The sequence below is a fragment of the Corythoichthys intestinalis genome, chromosome 17 (assembly GCF_030265065.1).
Source record: "Corythoichthys intestinalis isolate RoL2023-P3 chromosome 17, ASM3026506v1, whole genome shotgun sequence".
Classification (NCBI taxonomy): domain Eukaryota; kingdom Metazoa; phylum Chordata; class Actinopteri; order Syngnathiformes; family Syngnathidae; genus Corythoichthys; species Corythoichthys intestinalis.
In genome coordinates, this window is record NC_080411.1 from 18,466,589 (window position 1) to 18,494,564 (window position 27,976).

A 27,976-nucleotide genomic window follows, 5' to 3' on the forward strand; every position below is an offset into this window, starting at 1 on the left:
AACAAAAAAAATCACTTCAATCAAAAACCAAAAAAAAAAAAAATTTTTAATCATAGAAAGTTTTTGAATGCGAAAAAATAAGACTCAAATATTTGCATTTGAACACTTGATTTTTAATTTTAAAAGTTTTGATTTTAGCGATCCTTTTTGTGTTTGGGCCATATTGTGGGTAGAACATTTGTGTCTAAATCATTCAATCCCCAAAAAAGTTGCTTCAATCAAAAAAAAATATATTTTCAAAGAAAGAAAAAAAATCATTTGAAAAATAAAATTGCCTTCCCCTAAATTTTGTTGTTGTTGAAATAATATGCAAAGCAAATGATCGTCTAAGGTGCTAGTCACATGATCTGTTCGAAAAAGTTTTGACCCATTATAAAAATATCTATTTTTTTGTTCTTTTCATTCATTTTTGTTGTTTGCTTTGCAACTTTTATATAACAGGGAAGTCAGTTACATGCAATGACACTTTTCGGCCATCAGCCCCCCCCCCCCCCCCCCCCTTAAACTCCGCTTAGGGTTTCACTCCTATCTGGAGGTGAGAGCATGAAATAGCAGAATTAAAGACGCCATGACTTTAACGAGATATTATCGCGTACTTACCTTGTTTCGATCAAAAAACTCCATGTAGCATGTATCACCGAGTGTCAAGACACAGCTGTGAATGGCCACAGCTGGATTTTTTTTTGGTATTTTATGGTTGAAACATGGTAATATAACAAGGGTCGCGATGCAGAAATCGCAGACATCAAGGAGTGGTCGAAATGTTCTTTTTCATATATTTACCCTTTTAAACTTTTCTTTCAATTTTTCTTTGTTTGGGTCGATTATTTATCATTTAACATATTGGAGAAAATGCGACAGTAACAAAATAAATAAATAAAATGAAGTGATAGTTATGAGGTAGATATCCGTGACTTTTTTTTACAGACACAGTTTTTTTCCATTGTGACGTCATTTGTTCAAAAGTTTAAAATATGCGAGTGAATATTATTTTTTTAAACGAAATATTAGACATCAATTAATGATTCTAAGTTAAAAATGACATTTTGAATAATTACCTTCGTTTTATGGCTGGGTTGAAACAAAAGCAGATGCGCGACATCTGTAAACGGGGGTTTCCAGGGTAAAATGGACAAATTAAAAATAGTTCGGGGGCTTAATGCGCCATGAATCTGCTATGGCAGCATATAGACATTGTTCTATCAAACAACAGTTGTTTTGGCTTATAATACAGCAGTTTCTTTTAAAGAGGAGTGCAAGAGCAGAAACTGCTTTTTCAGTCTTGTCTGTTTTCCGCCATATACAAACTAAGGGACACCAGACCACCCCCAGTGATTTAAATATCAATATTAAAAATGCATAGATGCCCTTAAACAATAAATTCTCTTCAATGTACCGGAAGTAAACTATAAATACCCTAAATTTACACTGATGCGACCCAAAATGAACAGCTTCCATTGAAAAGGAGAGAGATCAATTCGCTGTAAACTGGAAGGACTGTCTATGCTTGTATGTCAGTGCCATTGACGGTGCTAGACGTCCAATCCATTTTGACCAAAGAGGCCAATAAACCAACGTTCCCCTACCTACTCGGAACCAAAACTAGTTTTAACGTCTTGGGTTGGTCTTTTTGTCACATACAGTAGAGACGCGTCTTATACAAAGAATGAGGTTTATTTGCAGTCACAATGCTGAGACAACACAGCTGCTACTCCACATTCACGTCAGTCACAAACGCATCTCCTCAGCGCCTCTAGGTGGCGCCAAACACTCACCAACATACACACGCACACCAAACAGGACCACAACCTGGTCCCTGGAATCCAGAAAGTAAACAAAAAGTTGGAAGAAGCACTCTCGGGTAGCCACGCGCGTGTCCGTCCGTCGTTGCGGAAGCGCCTGGTCCGGTCCGGCCAGCCTTTGTGGAATCTCATTTACTTTTTGTATCTTTCCAGATTGAGTGCAAAGTGGACGCGCCTTTGACGACTATTTACAGGTGAACGCTTCCTTCCTTTTGTCTTTTCCCGCTTCCGCCGGCGTAAAAAGCTGACCAATTCCGTCCGCGTAATATAAACACGGTGGAAAATGTTAGCAAAGGAAACGTACGCTCCGGCAGTTCGTCCGGCGGGCGGGGGCCTCGAACCTTCCCGCCCTCCTGCCGACGGCGTTAAAATAGATCTGTATATATTTATAGAAGCTCGTATCAACACGGAGGGGGCGGGACGGGCGGACGTGGAACGTCAGCTCATCATGTCGTTACTGTTGACGCCGCACGTGGAGTTCTTCATGCTGTCGTTGACCTCTCGCCGAAACACCGACAAGTTCTGCGTGAACCTGGGGCAAAATGTCCGTTAGCACCTGTTGCGGCGGGGTTAGCGGGCAGGCGGGCGGCACCTGTCTCTGTTCTTGGTGAGGAGGTTGCGTTCGATTCCTTCCATCAGGTTCTCGAAGCACAGATGCATGGCCTGCTGCTTCTCCGGAGGCTGGCTATTCACGATGCTGTTGCGCAGGTCGGCAAAGTACTGAGGATTCAAAAAAAGAAAAAGCACACCATCATTCCCGTGTGACTCAAACACCTTGCAATAGGATTAGACGTCTACCGCCGTCCAATAAGTTCAGTGCCATTTGAGGAGAAATGGCATCAAACCACCTCCATGAAGTTGGCCCCCCATCAGATGCAAATTTATAGAAAAATGAACATTTTTTTAGTTTGTGCTATCATTTTTTTTAGCCATCTTTAATCAAAATGCAGGGCTTGTTGATCTAAGATTGACCTATAAAAGAATTGTTAATACCGCAACAGCACAAACCTAGTACAAATGAATGATATTTTTGCATAAATTAGCCTCTGACGGGAGGCCAGCTGTTCACAGAGGTCATGTAAACCCCAAATATTGGCTCAGCTATTGAGAGAAGTGTGGTACACTAGGTACCTCTAGTTCTATGCCAAAGAATGACAGAATTCAATGCAGCTGCCTCTCTAGTGAGGGTAACTAGTATTTTTGGTCATTTATAAATAGGGGTGGGACAAAATATCAAAATGGTGATATATCGTGATACTATAGGGGTAGGGCAAAATATCGAAATGGTGATATATCGTGATACTTTGTATCCCAAAAGGTTATCGATATGCTCCTGCAAGAATCGAGATATCGTTTAAAAAAAGGTGTCAATGTCTATTTAAAGAGAATGATAGTATAGTACTAAGGGGCTGTGAGATATCTTGCAACATAACTGTTCTATTGATAACAAATATTGATAAAGTTAACAAAAAAATAAATCACATTCATGAGTAAGTATCGAAAATAGATCGAAAATTATGAACATTTCCGAAAGTATTCTGGTAACAGCCGAATGGGGCTTTGACGTCACAGCCAGAAAAACAGAAGGTCGAGGCAGGTGCCATCGTTGTTCATCGACGAGAGAGTTGCGTTCGTGTTTTATCAAAAAATCGCTAAAATGGTTCAAACTTGTCATGCTATGTGGTGTACAAATAGCCGTTTGTCGCAATGTAGAACCCATGAGTTCCCAAACGCGACAAAAAGAGCTGGACTACGCAGAAAATGAATAAAGTTTGCCCGTGCAAAGAGGGCTAATTTTGCAGACCCAGCCTCCGGCACAGTTTTGTGTGGTGCGCACTTTTTACCTGAAAGCTATTCGAACTGTGGACAAATTAAAACAGGTTTTGCGAAGAAATTGCTGCTGAAAGCAGATGCGGTGCCCACCATACATGCGCAGCCACCTAAATGTCCCGAGATATCAAGAAAGAGGATGATGACTGGCTTGATGAGACCACCCCACCACCCCAGGCTAAGCAAAGGAGGGGAGCAGCCAAGCTCGAAATGGCCCGAGTGAGTAGTCTTTTATAATAAAAAACATATCACGCATTGGATATAGGACTGGACACATGTATAAATTATCGCTCGTAAAATATATACAAGAAATCCTCTAATCCCATTCATATTTGTGTCTGTTGGCAGAGCGGAAACCTATGATAGCACAATAAATGATAATTATTCTATACATTACTTTATTTTGCAGTCACGGTGTATTAGCTTCACAAAAAGTGCAAAACAAACCATTCGGTGTTTCCCACACGGTGTTTCATCAGTGTGATTGCTCCCCTCAATGATCGTTTCATTAGGCTGCATTGGCTTTCGTTTGGGCTCAAACTGATAACCCAAAACACCAAAGAAAGGTTCATGACTCTCCTCGTCACCATTAGAAGAACGTTCGTTACGTCGGATTCGTCACTGCAACTAGAAACAAAATTGTCCGCCATCATCACCACCATTCAGTAGTAAGCACTGAGCCGGGTGTTTCCTAGTTGTGACGTCACGCACACAATATGCTAGATTTCCGGGATCTCGGGCGCGGGTCGTTTTAGCTTGACAATCGATCCAAATTTCTATCATTTTCTTGGTGTTGCGATGTGTGTAATTACACGAAGTGGCATGATATGAATCCAAAAGGCATGCGTTTATGGATAAATGATGGAATATTAGCATTTCCCCAGGTGTTTTCATACTCTTTATAAAAAAAAAAAAAAAAAAAGGAACCAACAAGTTGCTACCAAAATCTTCCACCATAATAGTGTCACAGTTAACTCTAAGGCTGCCCAATCCATTTAGAATGGGAACGTTCCTTCATTCTAAACCAGAGCATTCACAGTCATTCTGTCAGATTTTCAGGGCATTTACAGGTCACTTGCTGTTCATTTTAGGGCATTTCCAGGTCATTTCCTGTTGAGTTTGAGTCACTGCCTATTCATTTGGGTGATTCCCAGGTCACTTCCTGTTTTGTAACACAAAATCAACAGGAAGTGACCCATAAAATACCCCAAAATCAACAGGAAGTAACTGAAAATCAACAGGTAAATGACCTTAAATGTCCCAAAATTATCTCATTGCCTGGCATTGGCTGCCACTGACAGCCATAGACGTTCAATCCGTTTGAAGTGGGAGGGATGGCTGCCATCCTCCCAGTTGAAATGGATTGGACGTCTACTAGTGATAAACTCATTCCAATTCACAGCAGAAGCTTGCTTTTTTGTTTATTAGTTGTTTTTAGAATATCCTAGAATGATTTCCTGACTAATGTATCGATAATCGTTGTACCGCCATATCGTCAGATCATCGTTATCTAGAGGTTTGTATCGCAATGTTCGTATCGTGAGGCACCAAGAGGTTCTCACTCCTATTTATAAAAACTTAAAACTCATATGTGGACATCACATTTTGGCTGATGTAGGCCACAATATCAACATTTGCTCTAAAAGATATCCATTTTTTGTTTTTGTAATGAACAAAATGTTAGTAAAAGCAAAATTAAAATGAAAACTAACGGAAGAAAACACTCAATGGCCGCCAAAAACATTAAAGTTCATCTTTATTTATCAGGCATGAAAACGGGTCAGGGGTAAAAAAAAAAAAAAAAAGGTGAGAACGGTGTGGAGGAAATATGTTCCGGTACACTGTACAACTTGGGCTGTCCCAAACGACAAATTTTGTCCGATTAGTCAGCTGACTATTTTTACGATTAGTCAAATTTCTCTCTCTCCCTTTTTTTTTTTTTTAAAAAACAAATTTAGCAATGAAATTTTTGATGACGGTTATTAATTCACAATAACATTTTGGAACACTTATACTCTTTATTAAAGTAAAAATAAACACGTAAATAACAATAAATTGCAAATAAACAATGAGGTCAAATGCCCATAGCATTAACTAGTGCAAAATAATTTAATGTAAACAGATTCAGAACACTGACTTCGCCTTTCCAACATGACTCAAAACAATTCTTAAAAAGAGTAGCACTAAAAAATATCTAGCACTAATATTATAGTATACTACTATATATATATATATATAATAGTAGTATAATAATTATTCATTGGCAATCAGATTTTTCATAAAAGGTGTAATTTTAAAGCTATTTTTAGTGTAGAATATGAATTCTGAAGTATGTGGGATTAACTCCAGGAATCGTTATTTATATGATGAACATGACGTGCTTTTATTTTGAAATGTTTGCCGGAAGAACACTGGCTAAAACGCTAACCGTTAGCTTTACGCTCTGCAAAAAAAGCGCTTTTTGTCATTGCATGTGGTGTCAGTAATCGAATTTTTTCCCCATTTTTTTCGTTTGCAAATGCTGTTAACCAGTGATTTTTCATATTTGAAGTGTCACCTTTTAACCGCAAGACTGCCAATGTCTTATAGCAGGCTAAAGCAGGATGTCTTTTTTCCCCATTAGCCTCAATGTAGCAATGCTACAGTGTTTAATATAGATGTTTTTCCTTATTTTCTATGTGTGAACTTTAATTCTACGGCTTGTTGATGACCAATAAACATCTGGGAAAAGAACTGGAGTCTCATATACCATCGACACGCACCTGTACACGCACGCACAAATGTATGCACGCACGCACGCGATGATAAAACGCAGCCGTGAAAATTACCGCCCTCATTTTTGTCTACTGTGCGATAAATGGACTCACTGCATATCGCGACAGGCTTAGCAACTTCAATAAAACATGTCGTTAGTTAGATGGACTTACAATCTGCCAGCTCCTGTCGTCTTCCAAAATTATTATGGGTGACGGCGCTTTAAGTGTTCATTCACGGCCGACGTGCAGCTAAGCTTGGCATTGAAGAGACGGGACACAACAGTGTACCCTCCTTTGTTTCGTTGAAATATGTCAATGTTTTGGCCACTCTGGTGCACTTTTTTGGCTTTGTGCTGCTTTCCCCGCTTGCATACCAAGCGTTCGACATTAAAAAAAAATTTCCCCGAACCCCTCCTTAAAAATTTTCTCCTCAGATCTACACAACTCATGTAGGTCACCCTTTTTGACTTAAAAACGGCGAATTTCGCCGAACAGTGAGAGATTTTCATGCCTGATTTATTTTTAGTATTTATTGCCAGCCATTGGAAACAACAGACGTCCAATTCATTTAAACTGGCAACACCGGGAATTTTGATGAAGGTGTTTCAGTGCCACTGACGCCCCTGTCCAAACGGATTTGGATGTCCCGCACATTCAATGCTAGCTAAGGAGAGCCCGATTTTAAATTGCCATCATTTTAAAAATTCCAGTCAACGTTACAACGTTTTTGCTATGAAACAGTTGAAAAGCTTAAAGGAGGGCAAAACGGCAATCAAGCAAGCAGCCTTACCTTCTCGTTGAGGAGTATGAGTCCCAGAAGGGGTCGGGACATGGACCACTGGTTGCGGCAGTCCTCAAAGATGATGATATTGAGCACGGTGGACAGCATCTAAAGAGGCGCAGAGGGAGAGTCAGCAGGCGGACAGACGGATGGACTTTACGCTCCTCACCTGCTGGATCATCTCCGGGTGCTGCTGCATGATGTGCAGGAAGCGCTCGTCGGCGGCCAGGGGCGTTGCCCGCTTCTTGGTAGAGCGCGACAGCTGCTTGAAAAGGTACGTCACCATGTGGTCTAGGCTGGAGCAGCAGCCCGTGCACACCATCGTGTCTGACCACCCACCCAAAACATTTCACATTCAAATCACAAAGAAATAGTGTCAGCCGAGCCAGGCCGTTAGCATTAAACCAAAGCCGCCCCACCGAACGGCGACGCCCGGACGTTTTCGTCGACTGATATAATTCAAAGTGGGGAACCTAACAGAAACTGTTCACGCTACAGGAAGACATGTGCCAATTACCGATTTCAAGGTATACCCTGGTCTGAAAACGTCAAGGTTTCAAAACCGCATAAATTTTCTGGCATACTGCGCCTAAGGTATTAAGATATTTTTATGTCCCAACAATGTTGTTGTTGCTCAGTGTCAGAGAGTCAGCTGTGCTACACGATGGCTGGAGGAGGTGAAACTCATGAACGTTTTCCCCCATTGAAGAAAATGAAATCGCTGGTATGGGAATACTTCGGCCACAGAAAAGTTACAGACGGCCGCGACTTAGAAGAGGAGGGCCAACCGACATGTAGAACATGTTAGCGTAGGGTGGCTGCCAAGGAGGCAATACCTCCAATATGATTTCACATTTATACAAAATTAAAGGTTAGTAAACACTGTCAAAGAGTTAACTCCAGCGTGTTTAGTGTGTCTAGCGGTGGTAAAACATGTTCTTTTCTCTCTGGCAACTGTGTTGAGAAAGTGTATGATGTAAACATGATACGAGTCATACGCACGTCCTTTTTATGGAAAATGAATCAATTATTTTTGTTCTGATGGTAATAATATTGAGCTGAGGCTGTGGGTTTAGGCTCACCTAAAGGAGTGCATTTATTTTTATTTTATTTAGAATATTTAGTTTCTTTTTTTATTTTAACCTAACATTATACTTATGTTCCAATTTTCTAATGTTTTGAAAAATAAAAATCCTGTTCAATGGAAAAAACTTTTTCTTGTTTCTTTTGTCAAAATAACACATCTTAGAGTTGCAATCGCAATTACGTGAAACAGTGATATTTTGGCTTAAGGTTATCATACCATCAGAATATCATACCAGCACATGCTTAGGTGGACCGAGATGGGATTTTTGAAGGCCAATAATGATTTTTAAAAAATAATTAAGCCGATTGCCCCCGCCCGTAACACTTAAATCGGCAAATAGAAATATTCAAATACTGTATGTATATATTATTAGAGTAGTCCGATAATGACTTTTTAACCAACAACCCGATGTTGTTCAACTCCAAAATCCGATGCAGATATATTCGGTGGCGACTTTTCTTAGTGACTACTTCTTTCTGGAGACGCAGTAGTTATCTGTGATGAGTTTAGAAATTCATTCATCATTTCTCATTTTATTTTTGCACCATGAGATATTAGGGTCATTTAGCAAATCCCAAGCGTCTTTGTTTGGAGATATCTAGAGGTCACTCTAAGCACAGCTGCTGTGACCAGCCCATGCACAAAGGCTGCATGCTCGTACATTCACTTCAAACACCACATACTGGTGATTAGTGTTGCAAAGACTAATTGACTAACTCGAGTAATTCTATTAGAAAAAAGCTTTGAATCAAATTTTGCTGCTTCGGAGATTTGTTTAATTAGAGTGGCGTTGTAATGGTTTGTTTCGAAAGGGTTTCATTTAGTTTGATCGAATTAGGTGGATACATTGCCCTCTAGTGGTAAGGGTGAATATGACATAACTTATTGAACATGGCAGAATCTAGCTTCTCTCTGTTAAGACCAACATAAGTTTTTCTTTGAGATAATGTTTTATATATTCGGAATTTAAAGGTATAATTAGCCGTTTTTTGTGGGAATATGTGTTTGAACAATTTAAGAGCATTGTTAGAAAAAAAAAAGTTTGCATTTTATAGCATTTAAGCTAGCGAGCAGCAGATGACGGATGGATGGACTTTTGCTGTGCAAGTTAGCCAATTGTTCTTTTGTTGTACTTAGCTCCTCACTTATTTTTTCATACCATATGAGGCTAACCTCAGGTATTTTATTTTTAAATGAAAGTGCAATTCTGCATCATTTGAAGAAACACTCAGGAATTTTGTATTCACATTTAATGCTCTTCTGAAAGCGCAATCTTACCAAGCCTCCGTTTTACTACATCTAACATTTATCCTGCAATGCATTAAATGTTCCTTATCCGATTATTCGAATGAACTAGTTGATAACCAACTACAATAATCGATAGCTGCAGCCCTACTAGCGATAGTTTCCCATGTTAATTTAAATGTTTATATCGGCCAATATTGATCGGGCAACTCTATATTACACGCATAGTTTACATGCATGTTGACAGGCATTCGCAATCAAATTGTTCTTCTGCTACTTCCTTTTGTAAACTGGCCACTTGGTGGCGCAAAATTACAATGAACAAAGATCATCACCCAAACAGCAAACACAACACTAATGCTAATGCTAATACTGGTCCGTATCGGATGATCTTGAAAAATCGGGTGAACTTTGGTTCACATTTTTAGGAAAAACAAAAAAACTATAATTTAGATTCTTTTTTTAACCACTTATAGGGCACTCATTGGCAGCCATTGACAGCGCAATTTGTCCAATCTATTTGGACCGGGACCCACTCAGAACATTCTTTATCTCTCAAGCATCCTCCAACGATTGGAGAAATGTCATCGTCCCGGAAGAGAATATAGGGCGGGCGGGGCTTACGTACCCAAGGCGGTGAGTCCTTCGGATATGGACGAAAGGATGTACATGACCATGTGCGGCTCCAGGCTGGCGATAAAGTTCATATGGTCTTGGGTAAGGACCTCTAGCAGCGAGTAGAAAGACTGGCTGAGCTTGGGGTAGTCCAGCAGGTCGCTGTGAGGGATGGACAGCAGCAGCTTGACGAAGGTCTGCAGTGCATTGTCCAGGGCGTCGTCGCCGTACAGGCGGAAGACGCCGAAGTTGACGTAGTTGCCGCTCAGCACCGCCTTCAGCATGGCGAAGCACACGCTTACGCCCTTCAGCTTCACGCCGTACGCTTGCTCCTTGGGAACGTCGCCCAGCGTTAGTATGCGGTTGCCTTAGCAGAGGGGGAAGGAATTTTTTTTAAAAAAAAACCCCGGCCAGCCCGACTACATTTCTGCTGCCCTGACCCGGAATTGCCCTAAAAATCAACATGAAAATGACCCGAAATACAAGGTGAGACAGAATTGCCCCAAAATCAAGCGCAAAGTGTCACAAATTCAACTGAAAGTGATGCACATTATAGCAAATGACCCTAGAGTAACTTGGATTTGACCCAAAAAAGGCGGACAAAACAATTTTTTTCTGACATTTACGGATCTACATTTATGATTCACACATGTACAGTGGGGAGAACAAGTATTTGATACACTGCCAATGGGTTTTCCCATTGACTGTGTATCAAATACTTGTTCTCCCCACTGTAGCAAGCCCTGACTCACCGTAGGTTGTGATCATCTTGCTGGTCTCTCGGAAAAGCAGGATGCCGTTGGGCGACGACACGTCAAATTGTAGCCTCTGCGACCTGCAACGTAAACGGTGGTTCAGACCAAGGCCGCCGCCGAACAACGGGAAAGAAGCAAAATGAAAGATATCCGGAGAGCCGACCTGTTGTGAACCAGCTCGGCCATGAGCTTAAGCACGGGCGTGGTACAGGCCGGGTCGTGGTACCACAACTCCACTGCCCGCTGCAGGATGGGCACATAGGCCGGGTATCTGGCGGCTCTGGTCAAGGAGCTAAACAGAGTAGAGCTGAAAAGATTACTCGAATAATTCGAGTAACTCGATTTTAATAATTGATGAAGCTGGGGACCAAGGTGAACAGGGTTTCATGTATTCACTGTAAGTACTATCACTGTATGTTCTCATCTGTATTTTAGAATTGCTCTTCACCAAAAAAAAAAAAGTTTTTTATCTGATTACTCAATGGAATTTTCAGTAGAATACTCTTACTAAGAGCCCGCGTTAGAGGCGGAGGATACATCCAGTCGAAGAGCATCATGAAGCTGGTCTTGGCGTTAAAGGCGAACGCAATCCCTCTCAAGTCTCGGACCAGACCCACCAGAGTCCTCTGTCGGAACGGGGAGCAAAGTTAGCACCGTTCTCTCCGCCATCGCACGCGCGCCTGCCAGACAGTCCAACCCACCGACCTTGGCCTCCTGCTCATTGAAGGTGTTGGTGCTCAACATCTGGGCCACTGCTTCGAAGGCCACAGTCAGCGGTAGCATGAACTGTTCGAACTGCTCCTCGTCCTCTCCTAAAGGTCAGACGACACTCATTGGCTACAGTTGACGGCGTTAGACGTCAGATTCATTTGTAGCAGGACAGTTCTCCCGATTCAAATGGATCGGACGTCTCTGCGTGATAAACCCATTTCAATTGAAGGTAGAAGCATGAAAAGGAGCTTTCATCACCTCTACCTACAAGGCTGCCCTGAGTCAATGTATTGAAATGATTTTAAAAATCTTGTTTTATCAACATCAAAGAATCTATTAACGACTCATTGTCTGCCATTGACGGCACAAAAAAACCCTTTTTTTCCAGCGATGTGCATAGCCGGTAGCCATCATGGGTAAGTCGACCAGATACTGGAAACTATATCATGAAGAGTTAATATATTGCGCAGCATCGGTCCGATACAACGCTAGTAAAAAGTAGGGTTGGGAATCTCTGGCATGAAGCAGATTTGGTATGTATCTAGATACACAGGTCACGATTAAAAAATGATACATTTTTAAGGCAGAGCGATTCGATACAATTTAAGAACGATACAGTTCGATACAGTGTGAAAACGATACGATAGTAAACATTTGCGGTTTGTTCTTAAAGTATTTTAAACTGATAAAAAAGATCAGATTTTTACAAGCAAAATTAAACAACAAAATTTCATACCAATGTATGTTTATTTTTGAGACATGAAAAAAAAAATAAATAAATAAGGCCAACTAGATGACCATCATTTTGTTGGATGGGACTGATAATAAAAGTCCAGTGACAGACAACAATAAAGTGCAGTAATTCAATCTCTGTATTACCTGGCGTTTTGAACACATGAGGTAGGTAATTTAAATGCAACTTTTAAACGTAAACATCTTACAAACTAAAATTATATGCAGGAGCTCTAGGGAAAAAAAAAAAGAATTAAACCTGCTTGTGTTACCATAATAAATAATAAATAAAGCATAATGCTATTATTGTTTACCTCTGGTATAATTGGGGGAATAAAAACATGGCATTTTATCCAGATAGGTCAATAAACATTATTTTAATCTTATACACAGCAAAGTCCTTCACTTATGCCTGTGATTCCACATTTTTATTCCTCATCCCTGTCCATATCTTTTTTAAAGGGCAGATTTTTCTTGAAGATCAACTGATCCACATGTTCATGTTTAAGTAGACATTATCTCCAGCAGGACGCGCCCCTGGTAGTGGGTTATTTTTCAGGGTTAAAAACTCACGATCTCTCTGTCCCATATAAATCTGGCTGCCGTCTTCACTTCAAAGTCCGACTTTTGTTTCCTGGTGCGTTGAAAATCCATCGCTGTCATTTACAACTTCTGCCTGGCAAGCTGGCGTCAGCGCTCGTGTTGTTTGTCCATTGTTTTAGCATGCGCAACTGTGGTTTCATTTGCTCTCGCATAGTTATGACACGCCAGTCACGATCGAAATGCATGAAGTTGAGGCAACCACGACTGTGAGTGGTGGGTGTCCATGTTATATGATGTGAGCTGTCTCACTCCAAGTGCGGCGATCCTTGGAGTAGAGTAGGCATGTGCCGGTATGAGGATTTTCACAGTACGATAACCGTGAGCAAAAATACCGCGGTTTCACGGTATCACGGTATTGCAATTATAGCTTCAAAATTTTGAGATGTATGGGTTTAAAAAAAAAAATTTAAAAAAAATTCCATTGAACAGTTTTTTCAAAACATATTTGCAAATTGGAACATGAATATAATGTGAAAATAAATAAATTAACAAAAAATAACAAATATTTTATATAAAATTAAAATAAATAGAACCTAGACTATACCCACAGCCGCAGCTCAAGTTGCTCAATATTAGAGTAAGAACAAAATAATTGCTATAAAAAGTAAAAAGACTTCTAAATAAAATTAAAAATATATACTGTATGACTTTTTTTGAGGGGGGAAGCTCACGTGAAGTTTCGCCATTTTCAGCCACTGTGTCAACTCTAGTCTACATGATGCCATGCCTTTGTGTTAAAAACAACAAAGAATTCTTAAGTTAATAAGTTAGTTAAAAATTTATAAGTTAGTTTTATGAATTAGTTAAAATGCAAATATTGTTGAGGAAAGGTTTCATCTAAAAAAATTAAAAAAAAAAAAAGTGAGGAGTGAGACCTCCTTTCTCAATTAGCGATCTTTGACGCGATTCTTTCCCCCCCCCCCTTCATTCAAGCTTGTCTCTCACTCAGCGGCTGTGAGACATAAAACCTCGACGAAGCTGCTCTCCCAGCTTAGCCTAGGCTAACATTCGTCTTTGTAAGTTTTAGTTAGTTTTTATATTGAATTTGAAAGGAAAATGTGTGTTTTCTTTTTAGCGAACTTTTTAATGGTGCTACTGCTATCCTGTTGAACTTAATCACACGTGGAAAAATACAATTGTACAATGTTTTAAATGTATTCATTTGTATATTTCACCCCGATTTGAGAGCTCACTAAATTGAAGAAAAGTACGCCTTGTGTTTGGAGGATTTGTTTTTGGGTTTGCTGGCTATTTAGCAGAATAGCGTTACTGACACTCACGGCAACAAACGGGAAGGGGTGAGCGCTGCCGCACCAAGCCACTTCAGCTGCATTTTGGCACATGAAAAATAGCGAATACCGTACTAAGGTATGACGGAAAATTTTAGTGGTTTTGAAACCGTGGCGTTTTCACACCACGGTAAACCGTGAAACCGGTAACCGGCACATGTCTAGAGTAGAGCAGTGGGGAAGGCACTGCGCAGCATGATTGAAGTAAAAGCTAGATATGTGTCATTCTTACACACATTACTTGGTTCATAAAACTAGCAAAGCGATGGTATGAACGCTGATAGCAAATTCTTACTCTTGCGGTAGCCGAGTCCTTGTTCTACTATCGATACATTTAAGATTTACTGGCCATTTACTGTCGATTGGTTAGTTTGCTATTGATACAGCCGTATCGCTCGCCTGTAAAACCAGATATCCGGTTGTATCGGTTTATCATTCTCAATCTTAGTAAAAAGGCCTTCGAGCCGGGTCTTACCTAGGTCCACCATGAGGAGGCGCCCCAGCGCCGTGTAGAAAGTGGTTCGACACCTCATGTCGCTCAGGTTGGATTGGTTATTGACGCCCAGGAAGGAGAAGTGTTCGCTCTGCGGAACAAGCACATGGTCAGGCGGGGGGACGGGCGACCCGACGGGCGATCGGCCACCGTACTCACGGTGTGATTGTTGAGCATGAACTGCACTGCACTCAGCTTGACCAACTTGCGCACGCTGCTGTACGTGGACACCGGCCGACCGCAGTCAAGGATATAACCAAAGCGGACAGACATCCTAACTGTTCGGACCGCGAGGGCCCAACAGATTGGACCAGAGGTCTCCTATGTGCAGTCCAAATCTGGCCCGCGGGACAATATTTTGCCGCCCCTTACTTGACAGCTAGGTTAAATGTTTTTGCAGACCTGTTTTTTGATTCATCGCTACAGAATGAGCTAGCATAACGAGGGCTAATGGCTGATTCTCCTGAAGCGAAACCTTGAAGATTCGAGGGATATAGTCATGAAAACCTGAAAAGCCCGAGCTGAAAGATGGTCATGTCCATGATGTGGTAGGATCCATCATTTGTTACTAAAATGTCTTTTAACTGATTTTACAGTGGTAAATTCATGACTAAAATTAGTCCATATAAAGCTTTGTTTTCACCTCAATACAGCATCACAAATATTCCCAATCTTTTAAAGGGTATGAAAACACCTGGGGAAATGCTAATATTCCATCATTTATCCATCAACGCATGCCTTTTGAATTCATATCATGCCACTTGTAATTACACACATCGCAACACCAAGAAAATGACAGAAATTAGGTCGATTGTCAAGCTAAAAGGACCCGCCCCCGAGATGCCGGAAATCTAACATATTGTGTGCGTGACGTCACTATAGGGAAACAACCGGGTCAGTGCTTAGTACTGAACGGCGTACAATTTTGTTTCTATTTGCAGCGACGAATCCGACGTAACGAACATTCTTCTAATGGTGACGAGGAGGGTTATGAACCTTTCTTTGGTGTTTTGGGTTATCAGTTTGAGCCCAAACGAAAGCCAATGCAGCCTAATGAAACGATCATTGAGGGGAGCAATCACACTGATGAAACACCGGCGGCAACAGAATCACCAAATGGTTTGTTTTGCATTTCTTTTTGTGAAGCTGATACACCGTGACCGCAAAATAATGTATAGAATAATTATCATTTAATATACCATCATCGGTTTCGCTCTGCCAACCGACACAAATATGAACGGGATTAGAGGATTTGTTCTATATATTTTATGAGCGATAATTTATACATGTGTCCAGTCCTATATCCAATGCGTGATATGTTTCTTTATTATAAAAGAGTACTCACTCTGGCCATTTCCCTCCTTTGCTTTGCCTGGGGTGGTGAGGTGGTCTCATCAGAGCCAGTCATCGTCCTCTTTCACCGGGCACCGCATCTGCTTTCAGCAGCAATTTCTTAGCAAAACCTGATTTCATTTGCCCATAGTTCGTATAGCTTTCAGGTGTAAAATGCGCACCACACAAAACCGTGCCGGAGGCTGGGTCTGCAAAATTAGCCCTCTTAGCACTGACGAACTTTACTCATTGTCTGCGTACTCCAGCTCTTTTTCTCGCGTTCGGGAACTCATGGGTACTACATTGTGACAAATGGCTATTTGTAAACCACATAGCATGACAGGTTTGAACCATTTTAGCGAGTTTTTGATAAAACACGAACGCAACTCTCTCGTCGATAAACAACGATGGCACCTGCCTCGACCTTTTGTTTCCTTGTTATGACGTCTCCGCCCTATTCGGCTGTTTCCGGAACACTTTCGGAAATGTTCATCATTTTCGATCTATTTTCGATAATTGCTCATTAATGTGATTGATTTTTTGGTTAACTTTATCAATATTTGTTATCTTGGCACATAACGGTTCTATTGATGTCTCACACCCCCTTTGCGTTCTCATACCCTTTAACACTGTCACCCGTTTTTAATATTAGCTTTTTTTCATTACCATAATGCAGGGGTGTCCAAATGTTTTGCAAAGGGGGCCAGATTTGGTATGGTAAAAATGTGGGGGGCCGACCTTGGCTAACGTTCTTTACATAGAACAATATAGTGACGCAAATTTTAGCAAGTCATTCTGTGTGTCACATTTGCGCTATTTTTTTTTTTTTATTAATAATTTCAACAATGTCGCAACTAGCCTTTGTGGCGTTCTCTTTCAACTCTCGGCCTATTGCGAAATACTAATGCTGTAAAATTAAACTAGCTTCAAATTGCTTCAATTTCTCGCTACGTATCTTCCCCGTAATCTTGTCGTACAAGTCAGCGTGTCTTGTTTGGTAATGTCGCCTCACACTGAACTCTTTAAAAACAGCGACTGTCACTTTGCAAATGAGGCTGACACAGTTGTTGCCTATTTTAGTAAAGAAATAGTGCAATTTCCACTTATCTTTGAAGTGTCGGCCGTAGCAGTCAATTTTTCTTTTTTTGTTTGATTGTCGCCATTTTAGAAAATTGGGAGTAAAGGGTCACACAGGGTAATTTTGCTCAGCGTGCTGCTACCTTTTAGTGGGTAAATGAGAAGCAGCATTTAGTGTGTAAGCTACTTCATATGCTGGTAGCAGTACTGCTGACCAATTTATTAGGTCTGTGTGTGGGCCAGACGTTTGTGATTTTATGACAGAGGCTGAGGGCCGCATGAAATTTGACCACGGGCCGCATTTACGTTTATAGACATTAACAAATGAAGACATTTTACTGTAAATAAAATATTTGGGAGTCGATGCCAGTGTTTTCGTCAACGATGACAATAACGAAAATATTTCGTCAACAATTTTTTATGGCAATGACGTCACGATTACGAGCTAAAAACGTGTGTTGGGAGACTAAAACCTAACAAGATGGCTGCCAGTTGTCGTCCGACGAGACATGAAAACTCGCCATAGTTTCTGTCATAAGTTCACAATGTGTGATATTTTGTTATCGTATGTGTAGTTAGCACTCATCTTTGCAGTGTTTGGCTGTCACTGACATGACGTGCCTCCCTCCGCCCCCATTTTGAAATAGCTAAAATATGACTAAGACTAATAAGTATTTTTGTCCAAAAGACCAATACGGAAATTAAAAGTGCGGCCAAAAACAACCTTTGTTGATGCACGATTTGACTTTTCGGGCCACAGAAAATGTCTCAGGCCATATTTGGCCCTTGGGCCACACGTTTGACACCTGCCATTAAAGGGAACCACGGATAGAAAGACTTGTAGTTCTTAAAAGATAAAACGTTACTATGAGTTAAAATAATTTGGTATAAAAACCCTTCTTGATGTTTTCGTTTTTATGCAATTTGTAAAATTAGTTTAACTAGTAGGTCAACATTGTTGTTGACGTTTGCAGGGCGGTGATGTCACTGGGTTACGCTGCCGGGCTTCCAGAATATGATTCTAGCGACATGAATATGTCATCTGTTCAACCCTTTCAATTTGAACCCAAAAGGAACATTCATGAGCATGACAGCACTGTCGATATTTCCCAAAACGAGCAGCAAAAGCAAAATGAACAGGAAAGACGGGATGAGACGAGACTAGAGTAGGACAAAACTGGTGTTCTGCCAAAATGTGCTACACCGGTGAAACGTCTACAAAAGGCGAATTTGACACCCAAAGTACTACCGTGAGCTTTCAGCTTGTTTTGTTTAGATGCATACTGACAGAACATACTAAAGATGCCTTAATACTCAACATAGTAATATCAAAGAAGGATGTTTTAAATATGCTAGGTGACTAATGTGGTCAACAGATCAACAATCTGCTTTAAAGCTACCACAAGAAAACACAAAGTTTAAAAGTATGCGAGGGAAACGCATGCAAAAAGTATTTTGAGTAAATGAAACGGTAATAAGACTCAAAAACGCAATAGTAAGTACTCGCTGCTTTTAACCGATGTGCACGTGTTGGACGTCTCGCCGGGACAGTGACAAACTATGTGATCACCCCGAGCGTCCATTGCATGCATAAAACATGGCGCCCTCCACAGGTCAAAACGTACTACATATTATCGATTTTTAAATCAATGGCAATATTTTATGTGTTTCTAATAACATTTTGGTAAAAGAACAATTCTGGCTTATTAGAGCCCACAAGTCTTTAAGTATGAGGTTGCCTTTAAGAAGATTGGATTAACTTTGACGTTTTTCTTTTTATATTTGAAAGATTTTTGTGGAATTTGTCAAACGGCCCCCAGATAAACAGAGTTCGAGACCCCTGGACTTTTTTTTTTTTTTTGGAGTCCCCTAAAATTGGTGCATAGCCAAGGATATCCCAAGGACAGGTCGTTGAGGAGTTGCAGAGTCTTGGAGGTGATGGGTTCACACTGGCCCCAGTATTTCAAGTTTGTGATGCTGCACAGAAGAAGAAAAAGAAGAGAGGTCAGAAAGTGCTCAGTACCCGGCCACCGGCTACGTTTCTCACCCACATTTTCCCGATGAAGACGCTGAGCACCATCGTCTCGTCGTTCAGGCCCAGCACCTCCGAGAGACGGCGGTAAAGCTGCCGTCAAACACAACGCAATCAGCTTATTGGCCGGCCATTTGACAGTTGGCCAACAGCGTCATTCTACTTGACCAAAATCAGACCTTGGAGGACTTCTGAACCTGGTCCCCGATGTAGATCTTCCTGAACTGCTCGAAGAAGCTGAGCATGGCCAGCTCCAGCCTCTCGTTGCCGGCTTGAGCCAGACGCGAGTCGGTCAGGTTCATCAGCTGCAGGACCCTGAGGAGGACCCGCCCGCCACAAGATCAACTCGAAGGCTACGATCGACCGCGACAAGAAAAAAACAAAAATGGAGGAGCGACAGTAGGGGAGCGCTGAGAAAGAAGGAGATGGACGAGGAGCAGAACCCAAAGGATGGCAGGAATAAAGCGCAAATAAAGACTAAGCAACCATAACTTGAAGACAAGAGGAGAAGGTGGGACAAAAACCTGAGGAAGGAGAAAGTAGCGGGGCGACGAGATGAACGCAAAGACGTGACAAAATGGGAACGAGAGCAAGGAGAGGAAAGGCGGGGGGCCCGGGTACCGGCAGACCAGCTCCCCGTCCATGGCGTCCTGCTCGTCCGTGCTGGCGAAGGACACGCGGCCGCCGATCACCGCCCCGATGATGTACACCAGCCACGTCAGGCGACCTGTCGGGACGAGGGGGCAGGTCAGCGGTGCGCCCCACTCTCTGGCTGGCGGGCAGGACACTTACCCTCCTGCACGGTGATGTCGGCGGCACTGGAGTTTGTGGACTGCAGCAACTCCTGGTAACTCTGTGCCGCCTGGTCGAAAAGCTGCACCAGGAGAGCACAGGTCTTCTCGTACTCGCACCTCCCGATGGTGGACAGCTGGTCCAGCTGCTGCTGAACCAGGCCCGCGTCATCCAGAGGGTCTTCTAGCCCGTCCCTGAAAGAAGAACTTTTAATTATGTATCTTCACATTCTTAAAGCCTTCACTTTAAATCCGGCTATGAAATGCTACATGTGACTTTAAAATGATAGAACATATTTCTGACACAAATTCATCCAAAAAAGTGATAGAAAAGGCTTCATAATGAAATGAGATCCTAATTAATCTTCCTTTCCCTGTCTTGGCGCCACCCACTAAAAAAATCTACACAAATGACGTCACACCCAGAATGAGCTGCAGATTTCTGCAGTCTGCTAGCAATCCATCCAAAGGTGTGCTATTCTCTTGGTGCCATATGACCATTCTGTCCTCCTGTCAACATGTCTTAACTAACTAACGCAGTACAGTGGTACCTCTACATACGATCGCGTCGACACACGAACTTTTCGACATCCGACGTAAAATTTGACTCGCCATTTGTTTCTACATCCGACGACATGCTCGAAATACAACGACAATGGCAGCACCGCAGACGAATGCACGGCGGATTTTCTTGTATGACAAATCAACACTGGTTTTAGAAAAGGTTGGTACAGGTGGTGAAACAAGGAAAAAGTTGACGCTTACCTTCTAAATGAAGATGCAAATGACAGAAAAATATGAGCGTAGGGTGGGCATCCGTGAAATGGCTCAACAATACATCTCCACGGTCCTCCTCCGACCATCGTTCGCCAGTCTTTATAAGTTAAGCTGACAATTCTTATTGTGGTAACATCTCCAGAGAAATCGCCAACTTCGCCACGTTTTTATCATTTATTTCACAACTTATTCAAAACAAAAACACCTTCTGTCTGCCGCAATTGACGGTGTTCTCAAGAAAACATTCAAAGTGAAAGTGAAACTCAAGCTCACCGGTCTGTCTCTGGCACGTCAGCCCCGCGGTGCGTTCAGGGTCAGCAAAAAACGTCCGCCACATTAGAACCCGATTCGTTACATTAATACAGGAATTATTATTATTCCGATTTTGATTTATAATTTATTTGTTTTGCTATGTGTAATTGCCATTTGTAATAGTACCAGCAGTATTTTTTAAGGATTTAGTGAAGGTTTTTGGGCTGTGGAACGAATTAATGGAATTATAATGTATTCCTATGGGAAAATCCTGCTCGACATACGACCATTTCGACTTACAAACAAGGTCCTGGAACGGATTAACTTCGTATGTAGAGGTACCACTGTACTAGAATGCTAGTTCTGGTTGTGATGTCACCACCAGAATTGCAGGGGGAAAAAGTGGCCATTCCCTGACAGATTGTTTTGGGTGGAATAACAATAGCCACGTTTACATGCTGACTTTTATTCATACAGATTCAAATCATTCCAAATGGAAATTTCACATCAGCTGTTTACATGTCACTTCATCTATTCCGATCCAGCGTTTACATGTGACTGCCTTTATTCCGAAAGGACGTTTGACAACTGCCGTCTGACATGCGCAGATTAATCAAAACAAAGCGTCACGTTGCAAAACATGGAGATCGATCGTCAGATCAGCTGCTGTTTTAACTTTTCGAGTGGAAACAAAACTTCAGAATGATACGCCGTTCATTTAAAAAGTTGTGTGGGTGCGCTGTGCGTGTGCTTGGAAGCCATGTTGCAAGTGACGTTACTTACGTCACCAAGTGACGTCACCACGTCAGTACGGAGCATGCGCAGAAAGAACGCAACCAGACACCATTCCGCTTCCCTGTTTACATGATATAATTTTACTTCTAATCGGTTTGGGAAAAGGAATATTCCACCCCTGTGAATCGGAATGAAATTCCATTCGGTTTGGGCCTGTTCATTCCGAATGAGGTGTTTATATGGAACACATTTATTCGGTTTGAACAAATATTCCGATTGTAATTGGAATATTTGGCTCCATGTAAACGTGGCAAATGAAATGGTGCCAAATTTGTTTTCCACACTACCGTACAAAGGTTTATGGTCAAAGCAACCCCAAACTTTTGAACCATAGTGTATCATATTGGATTTTTCATTGTGTACACTACGGTTCAAAAGTTTGGGGTCGTTTAAACCCCAAACTTTTGAACCGTAGTGTAAATGTAAAATGACATCAGTGGAGTTGTTTCACCATTTAATAGCACCTTTAAATCAGGGCTGTCAAATGACAGGAAGTGACTAAAGAATGCCCCAAAATGTACAGGAAGTGACCTAAAATCAAAAGGAACTTCTAGCAAAAGTGATTAGCCAGAACTAGGAGCTTTTTCGGGGTTACACAAACCCACCTGAGGATGACGTGAACCGACTCCAGTCGCGAGGTGATGTAGGCCTTGGTGACCTCGGGGGTGTAGGTCTCCAGCAGGTGCGGCTCGGTGGCCTTGACGTAGGGCACTGACGCCGCCAGACGCTGCCACAGGCTCAGCAGGTAGTGCACGCTGTTGGGCGCAAACTCCCAGTGCTGAAACGGCAACGGCTCCAGATGAAACGGTGCCGGACGCTGGCCCGGCCCCCGGGCTCGCCGGCCTACCTGCAGGCTGGTGACGGTGAAGTTGGCGATGAGGCGGATGACTTCGGGGTAGTTCTCCACCTTGACCAGCTCGCCCAGCTGGTAGTTGCTCTTCAGCCGCGCCAGCAGCCGGCAGAACTCGTGGTAGTTGTTGGGGTCCGGTAGACACTGAGGGACGGGGCGCGACAGCAGAGTCACACACCGACCCGACTGACCAGACTGCCGGGACCCACCTGAGGGTTGGCCAGGATCCTCTTGACTCCATCCACCAGGTGCGACAGGAACTTTGCTCTCTCGGCGTTGTTGAAGAGGGACCTCCTGACCGAAGCGATCTGGACCAGGCAGGACAGCACCTGCGCGCGCAAAGCGTCAAAATGGCAAAGAGAAGCCGCTCGCCTGTCGGGCAGCCCACTCACCAGCGGGGACAGAGAAGGCGGGATGGAATGATAAAGGTTGAAGAAAAGCTGCAGCGTGGAAGAATCCAGGAATGCTGCCAGACGCACCCAGATGGAGGATTTCCAGTGAGTACCGAGATGCCGTACGGGGCAGGGCGGACGGTCGGGCTACCTGATCGCCAGGAGGTGGGGATCTGCACGGTACACAGGTCGTCAGACGACTCGTCGGTGGACGTGCCGATGAAGTCGTAGTTGAGGCAGTTGTAGCTCAGCTTCAGCAGCTGCATCAGCAAGCCGTGCTGGGACTCGTCATTCAGGTTCAGGTTCTTCCCGGAGGCCTGAGGACGCAAAAACCGGAGCGTCACTGTCGTCGCCACCCCAGGTCCACCCGCAGTCCCCAGAGTCCGCCCGTGCCGCTACCTCAAGAGTCTGCCCACAGCCCCCGAGTCAGCCAGCACCCACCCCGACTCAGCTGATTGTGCTCACGGCCCCCCGGAGTCAGCCGACACCCCTGAGTCTGCCCACAGTTCCAGAGTCCACCCACGGTTCACCAGGTCTACCCATATAGTTATCCGACGATGCCCCAAGTCAGCCAATATTTCCCCGAATATCTCCACGACTTAACCGACAGTGCGCCGGGTCCACCAATGGCCCCCTCCCAGTAAGTTGACCCACCCCACCCAAGTCAACAGATGGTCCCGTGCTTCCACCTACGGTCCCACGACAACTCCCACGGCCCACAAATCCGCCCACGGCTGACCCACCTGCTTGAGGAGGTTGCAGGAGAGCGTGAAGATGTCAAAAAGGGACGCGTCTCTGAAGGACGAGGCGATCTTCCTGTGTTTGGTCAGCGGGTGGGCCGTATCCGCCTGCAGAGACTGCGTTTAGGTGCGGGAGGGCCCCCGAACGCCTCGCCCCGGACCCTACCTGGTTGATCTCGTTGGTGAGCTGCGACAGGATGGTGACACCGATGATGCAGTGCTCCACGCTGTCCTGCAGAAAACGCGTGACGTCGGCGATGACGTTGCGGAAGACGTAGTCGTCCTTCTGCGAGTCGAACCAGCCCAGCTTGGTGATGCGCGCGTACAGCTGGATCAGCGCCTGCGTCACGAAGGCGGCCAACTTGGGCCGCGTGGCCAGATAATTCAGCACATAATTCCCTGCAGACACATCGCTCAATTCAAAAATGGGGGAAAAAAACTAGATTTTCTAACAAAAGTTTTTTTTAATTAATAAAATTGACAGTTTTTTTTCTCTTAATATAAAATGTTTAAATAAGACTTTTTTACAATATCATTTTTAGGTAAAACGTTTTTAGAAAAAGAACATTGACTTTTCAATAATTTTTAAGTTTAAACAGACTGGACATCTAGCGCTGTCAAGTCGGTGCACTCACGGATGTCGATGCGCTGCTCCAGAGGCAGCGGGTTGCTGGTCCGAGACACCAGTTTGGACAAGCAGGTGGCGGCCAGCAGCTGCGAGTACGACGACTGCCCACAAGCAAATGAGCTCCGTTAGGACATTCTCATTTTCACTCCTCGACCGCCGCGGATGGCGGCCATCTAATCCAATCTTAAAAGCGAAGCAAGAAAACGCGTGCTCGGCGGCGGGTACTCACGCTTCCTCTCTCCAGCAGCAGCTGACACTTGCTGAGGCAGTCGGGAGCGTTGGTGAAGTCCACTAAAGCTTTCTCGGCCTGGTGGCGCACGGCCGTGTCGGCCGTCTCATACAGTTGCTTGCACAGGATCTCCAGCTGGGCGAGGCCCTGCGGCGACACAGTTCGCTTATCAGCGCAAAACACTGGCATTGTCACAGCTAATCTCTACCCCCCCCCCCCAAAACACGAATGTCGAGAGATATTTTTGGCCAATAAAGTTAACGCACAGGCCGCCATTGTCGGCGCCACACGTCCAATCCATTTTTACTGGGAGAGGTTAGACACGAGCTGTCACAGCTAGTTCTCCCAGTTTAAGTGAATTAAACATCCATTGTTGCCAACGAAAGACAAATCATTCATTTAGGGTCACTTCCGTGTAATTTTAGTGTACTTACAGGTCACATCCTGTACATTTTGGATCACTTTGTTAAATCTTTGGCTGCCATTCACGGCGTTAGACGTCCAATCCATTTAGGCTGGGAGGAGGCAGATAGAGGAATGTGACCATGGCGGTACAACGCTCGCGGGCCATATCTTTGACACCCCTGAATAAACAACTAAATAAAGTGCGCTTAACTAGCGCTTGTTCTATCCCCGCGGTCAGTCAAACCTGAGCATCCCTTAGCATAGACGCTAATACAACAAGACAGGTGTCCCGGCTGCCCATCGAGTGGCAGATGTGAATTGATAACCGAACGCTGTTTTATCGACAGCCATGTTTGGTGACGAGAAAGAGCACACGACGAAGCCAAGTTCATTCAAGGGAACGAGGGAACCGACAATTCAAGCCCGACCCAAATAACGAGTAACACATTGCAGGCAACGGCAATTTCGGAACAGAAGCGAGCGTCAGGTGGAATAAAGAAGCGGTTAGTTTAGCCGCCTCGCTGGCGGCTAACTCAACAACACACGGCGCTGCTTGGTAACCAGCATAAACAACAAGGCAGGAAATGGGAGATTTCCCGTCGTTTCGAGCTCAACCGCCGGCGACTAAATAAAAGGAAACACAACAACAATTAACACGTAGCGGCTTGTTTACAATCGGGCGGGAGATGACGTCTCGGCTTGTGCTAACGTTAGCATTGCTAATTCGCGACTTTGAAAGCACCACAACATGTCCCGCCAAAAGAAAAACCTAGCTGCCTCCCCTTCCCGAAATAGAAATTTTTGGGGAGGGAAATACGGAGCTGGCTCGGAAAGTGCCGGTTGAGCGGCCGCCCAGCGTTTGTCGTGGGCTGGCCGGTGAATGAGCGGGCGGAAAGCATTTAGCCGCCCGCTCAGCGGTCCGTCGCGTTCGGCCGTCATTGTCGCGTCCCTCCGGCAGGCGCTGAAAGGGAGAGCGTAGGCTGGCGAAAGACAGCCTCCTCGTCCCGAAGGAAGGCCGGTCCTTGCGGAGCGCGGCAGCGAAGAGCGTCAAATCCCCACGCGAACGAGCTAACGCTTTGACAGCAGGCCACGCAGCGACGGCAACATTGGCGTCGTTCGCCGTTCGGGCGGGCCTAGCTGCGCCGCCTCGTTCCGCCGGCGGCCTCCCCGTCGGTCCCCTCGACGCCCGTGGCGGCCACGGGGCCCTGCGGTTGGCGCGGCGGCGTCGCGACGGGCGCAAACACGCCAAGCTCCCGCTTACCTGCACATGATCCGCCATTTTTCTCCATTTCATGCACCTCTCACTCCGCTTATGGTTATTCAAGTGCGCGACAGCGCCCCCGGCGGCGGCCCCGAACGGCGCAGGTTGTTGAAATCACCCGACGGACGGATTTCTAACCGTTACAATTCTAGCACCGACGCGTTATGTTTCATGACTTCATTTGATGCATGAACTCTATTTTTTTGTCGGCTTGTAATTTGTTCCACATCTCATGCATATTTCAATGTGGCCAGCCATAGGCGGAGTTTGACTTTTGGGGCACAGGGGGCACAACATGTTGATGACCCCGAAACGAAGTGTCAGCAATAAAATTAACTTACAAGAATATTTATAATAATAAGTTGACAATAAACGTTTTTTGGTTCCCTTCATTCTGGAGGGGAATTCTAAATCAGGCTGCTTAGGCAATACTTTTCGCCAATATCGTCATCCATTGAATATGGTACGCCCGGCGGTGTCGTGCCAATGTAGTTACCCCAGTCAAAAATTGTATCCCCTGGGCGGAACCATTATTCAATCAAAAAAGTTACTTCAATAAAAAAAGTTGCTTCAATCAAAATATATATTTTCAACTAAAAAAAGGCCGCTTCAATCAAAAAAAAAATGTTTGAATGCAAAAATAAATTTGAAACTCAAAAAAAAATGCATGTGAAAGCTATTTTCTTTGATTTTTTTTCTTTGATTGAAGTCAAGTTTTTTTTTTTTGATTGAAGCACCTTTTTTGATTTAAGTAATGTTGATTCATGTTCGGGCCACATTTTGGCTAGGACATTTTTGTCTTAAAAATAAGTTGCTTCAAAAAATACATATTTTTATATTTTATATATTTTCAAAAAGAAAATTCACTTCAATCAAAAAAGAAATTTCAATCATGGAAAAAGTTTTTGAATGCGAAAAAATATTCGAATATTTAATTTTTCATCGAGTTTTCTTTGATTGAAGCAATCCTTTTTGTGTTTGGGCCATATTATGGGTAGGAGGACATTTGTGTCTAAATCATTTAATCCCAAAAAAAGTTGCTTCAATCAAAAAAAAAAAAAAAAAAAAAAATTCAACGAAAGAAAAAAAATCATTCGAAAAATAAAATTGCCCTCCCCTAATTTTTTATTTTTGAAAATTACATGCAAAGCAAATGACTGTCTAAGTTGCTAGTCACATGATCTGTTCGAAAAATAATTTTGACCAATTATAAAAAATGTTTTTTGTTCATTTCATTCATTTTTGTTGCAGTTTTATTGCTTTACAACTTTTAAATATAGATATAGGAAAGTCAATTTCATGCAGTTACATTTTTCAGCCACCGGGGGGGCTGCCCCCTTAAAATCCGCTTATGTGGCCTGCGCTTGGCCCGCGAAAGCCAATCATGTGCATTGAAAACGTTTTTTTCACTAAAATGACAGTCATACCAAATTTTAGAGAATATTTACTGTTTTTTTTAAATTAGTAAATTAGTAGTGCAACAATTAATCGACAACTATTTTGATAACCTATTAATCATTTCGACCTTCTTCCCCTTAAGCTTGTCTAAATTCTTGAAATTGTAACATATGCTAGTATATAAATTCTCAGTTGTAAATTTATCAGATTTCATCATTTTTGTCGTCAAAACACAAATAAGGTTCAAAGCTATAAAAAATGTATTACCTCGGAATATTCAGCAGTTTTTTCCAAACGATGAAAAACGTTTACGGGGAT

At 43.1% G+C, this 27,976-nt stretch overlaps 1 protein-coding gene across 1 annotated transcript; it reads right to left on the reverse strand.

Moving 5' to 3' along the window:
- Window positions 1–1,655: 1,655 nt before the first annotated feature.
- On the reverse strand, window positions 1,656–26,408 carry xpo7 (exportin 7). The gene is made up of 26 exons (XM_057819094.1): window positions 26,261–26,408; window positions 24,595–24,741; window positions 24,373–24,466; window positions 23,904–24,136; window positions 23,741–23,845; window positions 23,149–23,314; window positions 22,998–23,071; window positions 22,815–22,934; window positions 22,603–22,749; window positions 22,361–22,533; window positions 19,933–20,126; window positions 19,762–19,867; window positions 19,320–19,455; window positions 19,160–19,233; window positions 19,005–19,085; window positions 14,859–14,922; window positions 14,682–14,790; window positions 11,577–11,683; window positions 11,409–11,497; window positions 11,035–11,142; window positions 10,869–10,951; window positions 10,130–10,483; window positions 7,339–7,496; window positions 7,179–7,277; window positions 2,395–2,522; window positions 1,656–2,334 (listed from the first exon to the last, which is right to left on the reverse strand). The coding sequence occupies exons 1-26, from the start codon at window positions 26,291–26,293 to the stop codon at window positions 2,241–2,243; spliced, it is 3,276 nt and encodes a 1,091-aa protein (XP_057675077.1). The 5' UTR covers window positions 26,294–26,408; the 3' UTR covers window positions 1,656–2,240.
- Window positions 26,409–27,976: the final 1,568 nt, after the last annotated feature.

What these genes read in the sequence shown, in the direction of transcription:
- xpo7 (XM_057819094.1), bottom strand. Translation starts at nt 26,293, where the DNA reads ATGAAATGGAGAAAAATGGCGGATCATGTGCAG. An exon ending in AGGTTCAGAAGTCCTCCAAG is followed by an intron (nt 19,234 to 19,319) that starts GTCTGATTTTGG and finishes GTTTGACGGCAG; the next exon opens with CTTTACCGCCGTCTCTCGGA. An exon ending in AGCGTCTTCATCGGGAAAAT is followed by an intron (nt 19,086 to 19,159) that starts GTGGGTGAGAAA and finishes TCTTCTGTGCAG; the next exon opens with CATCACAAACTTGAAATACT.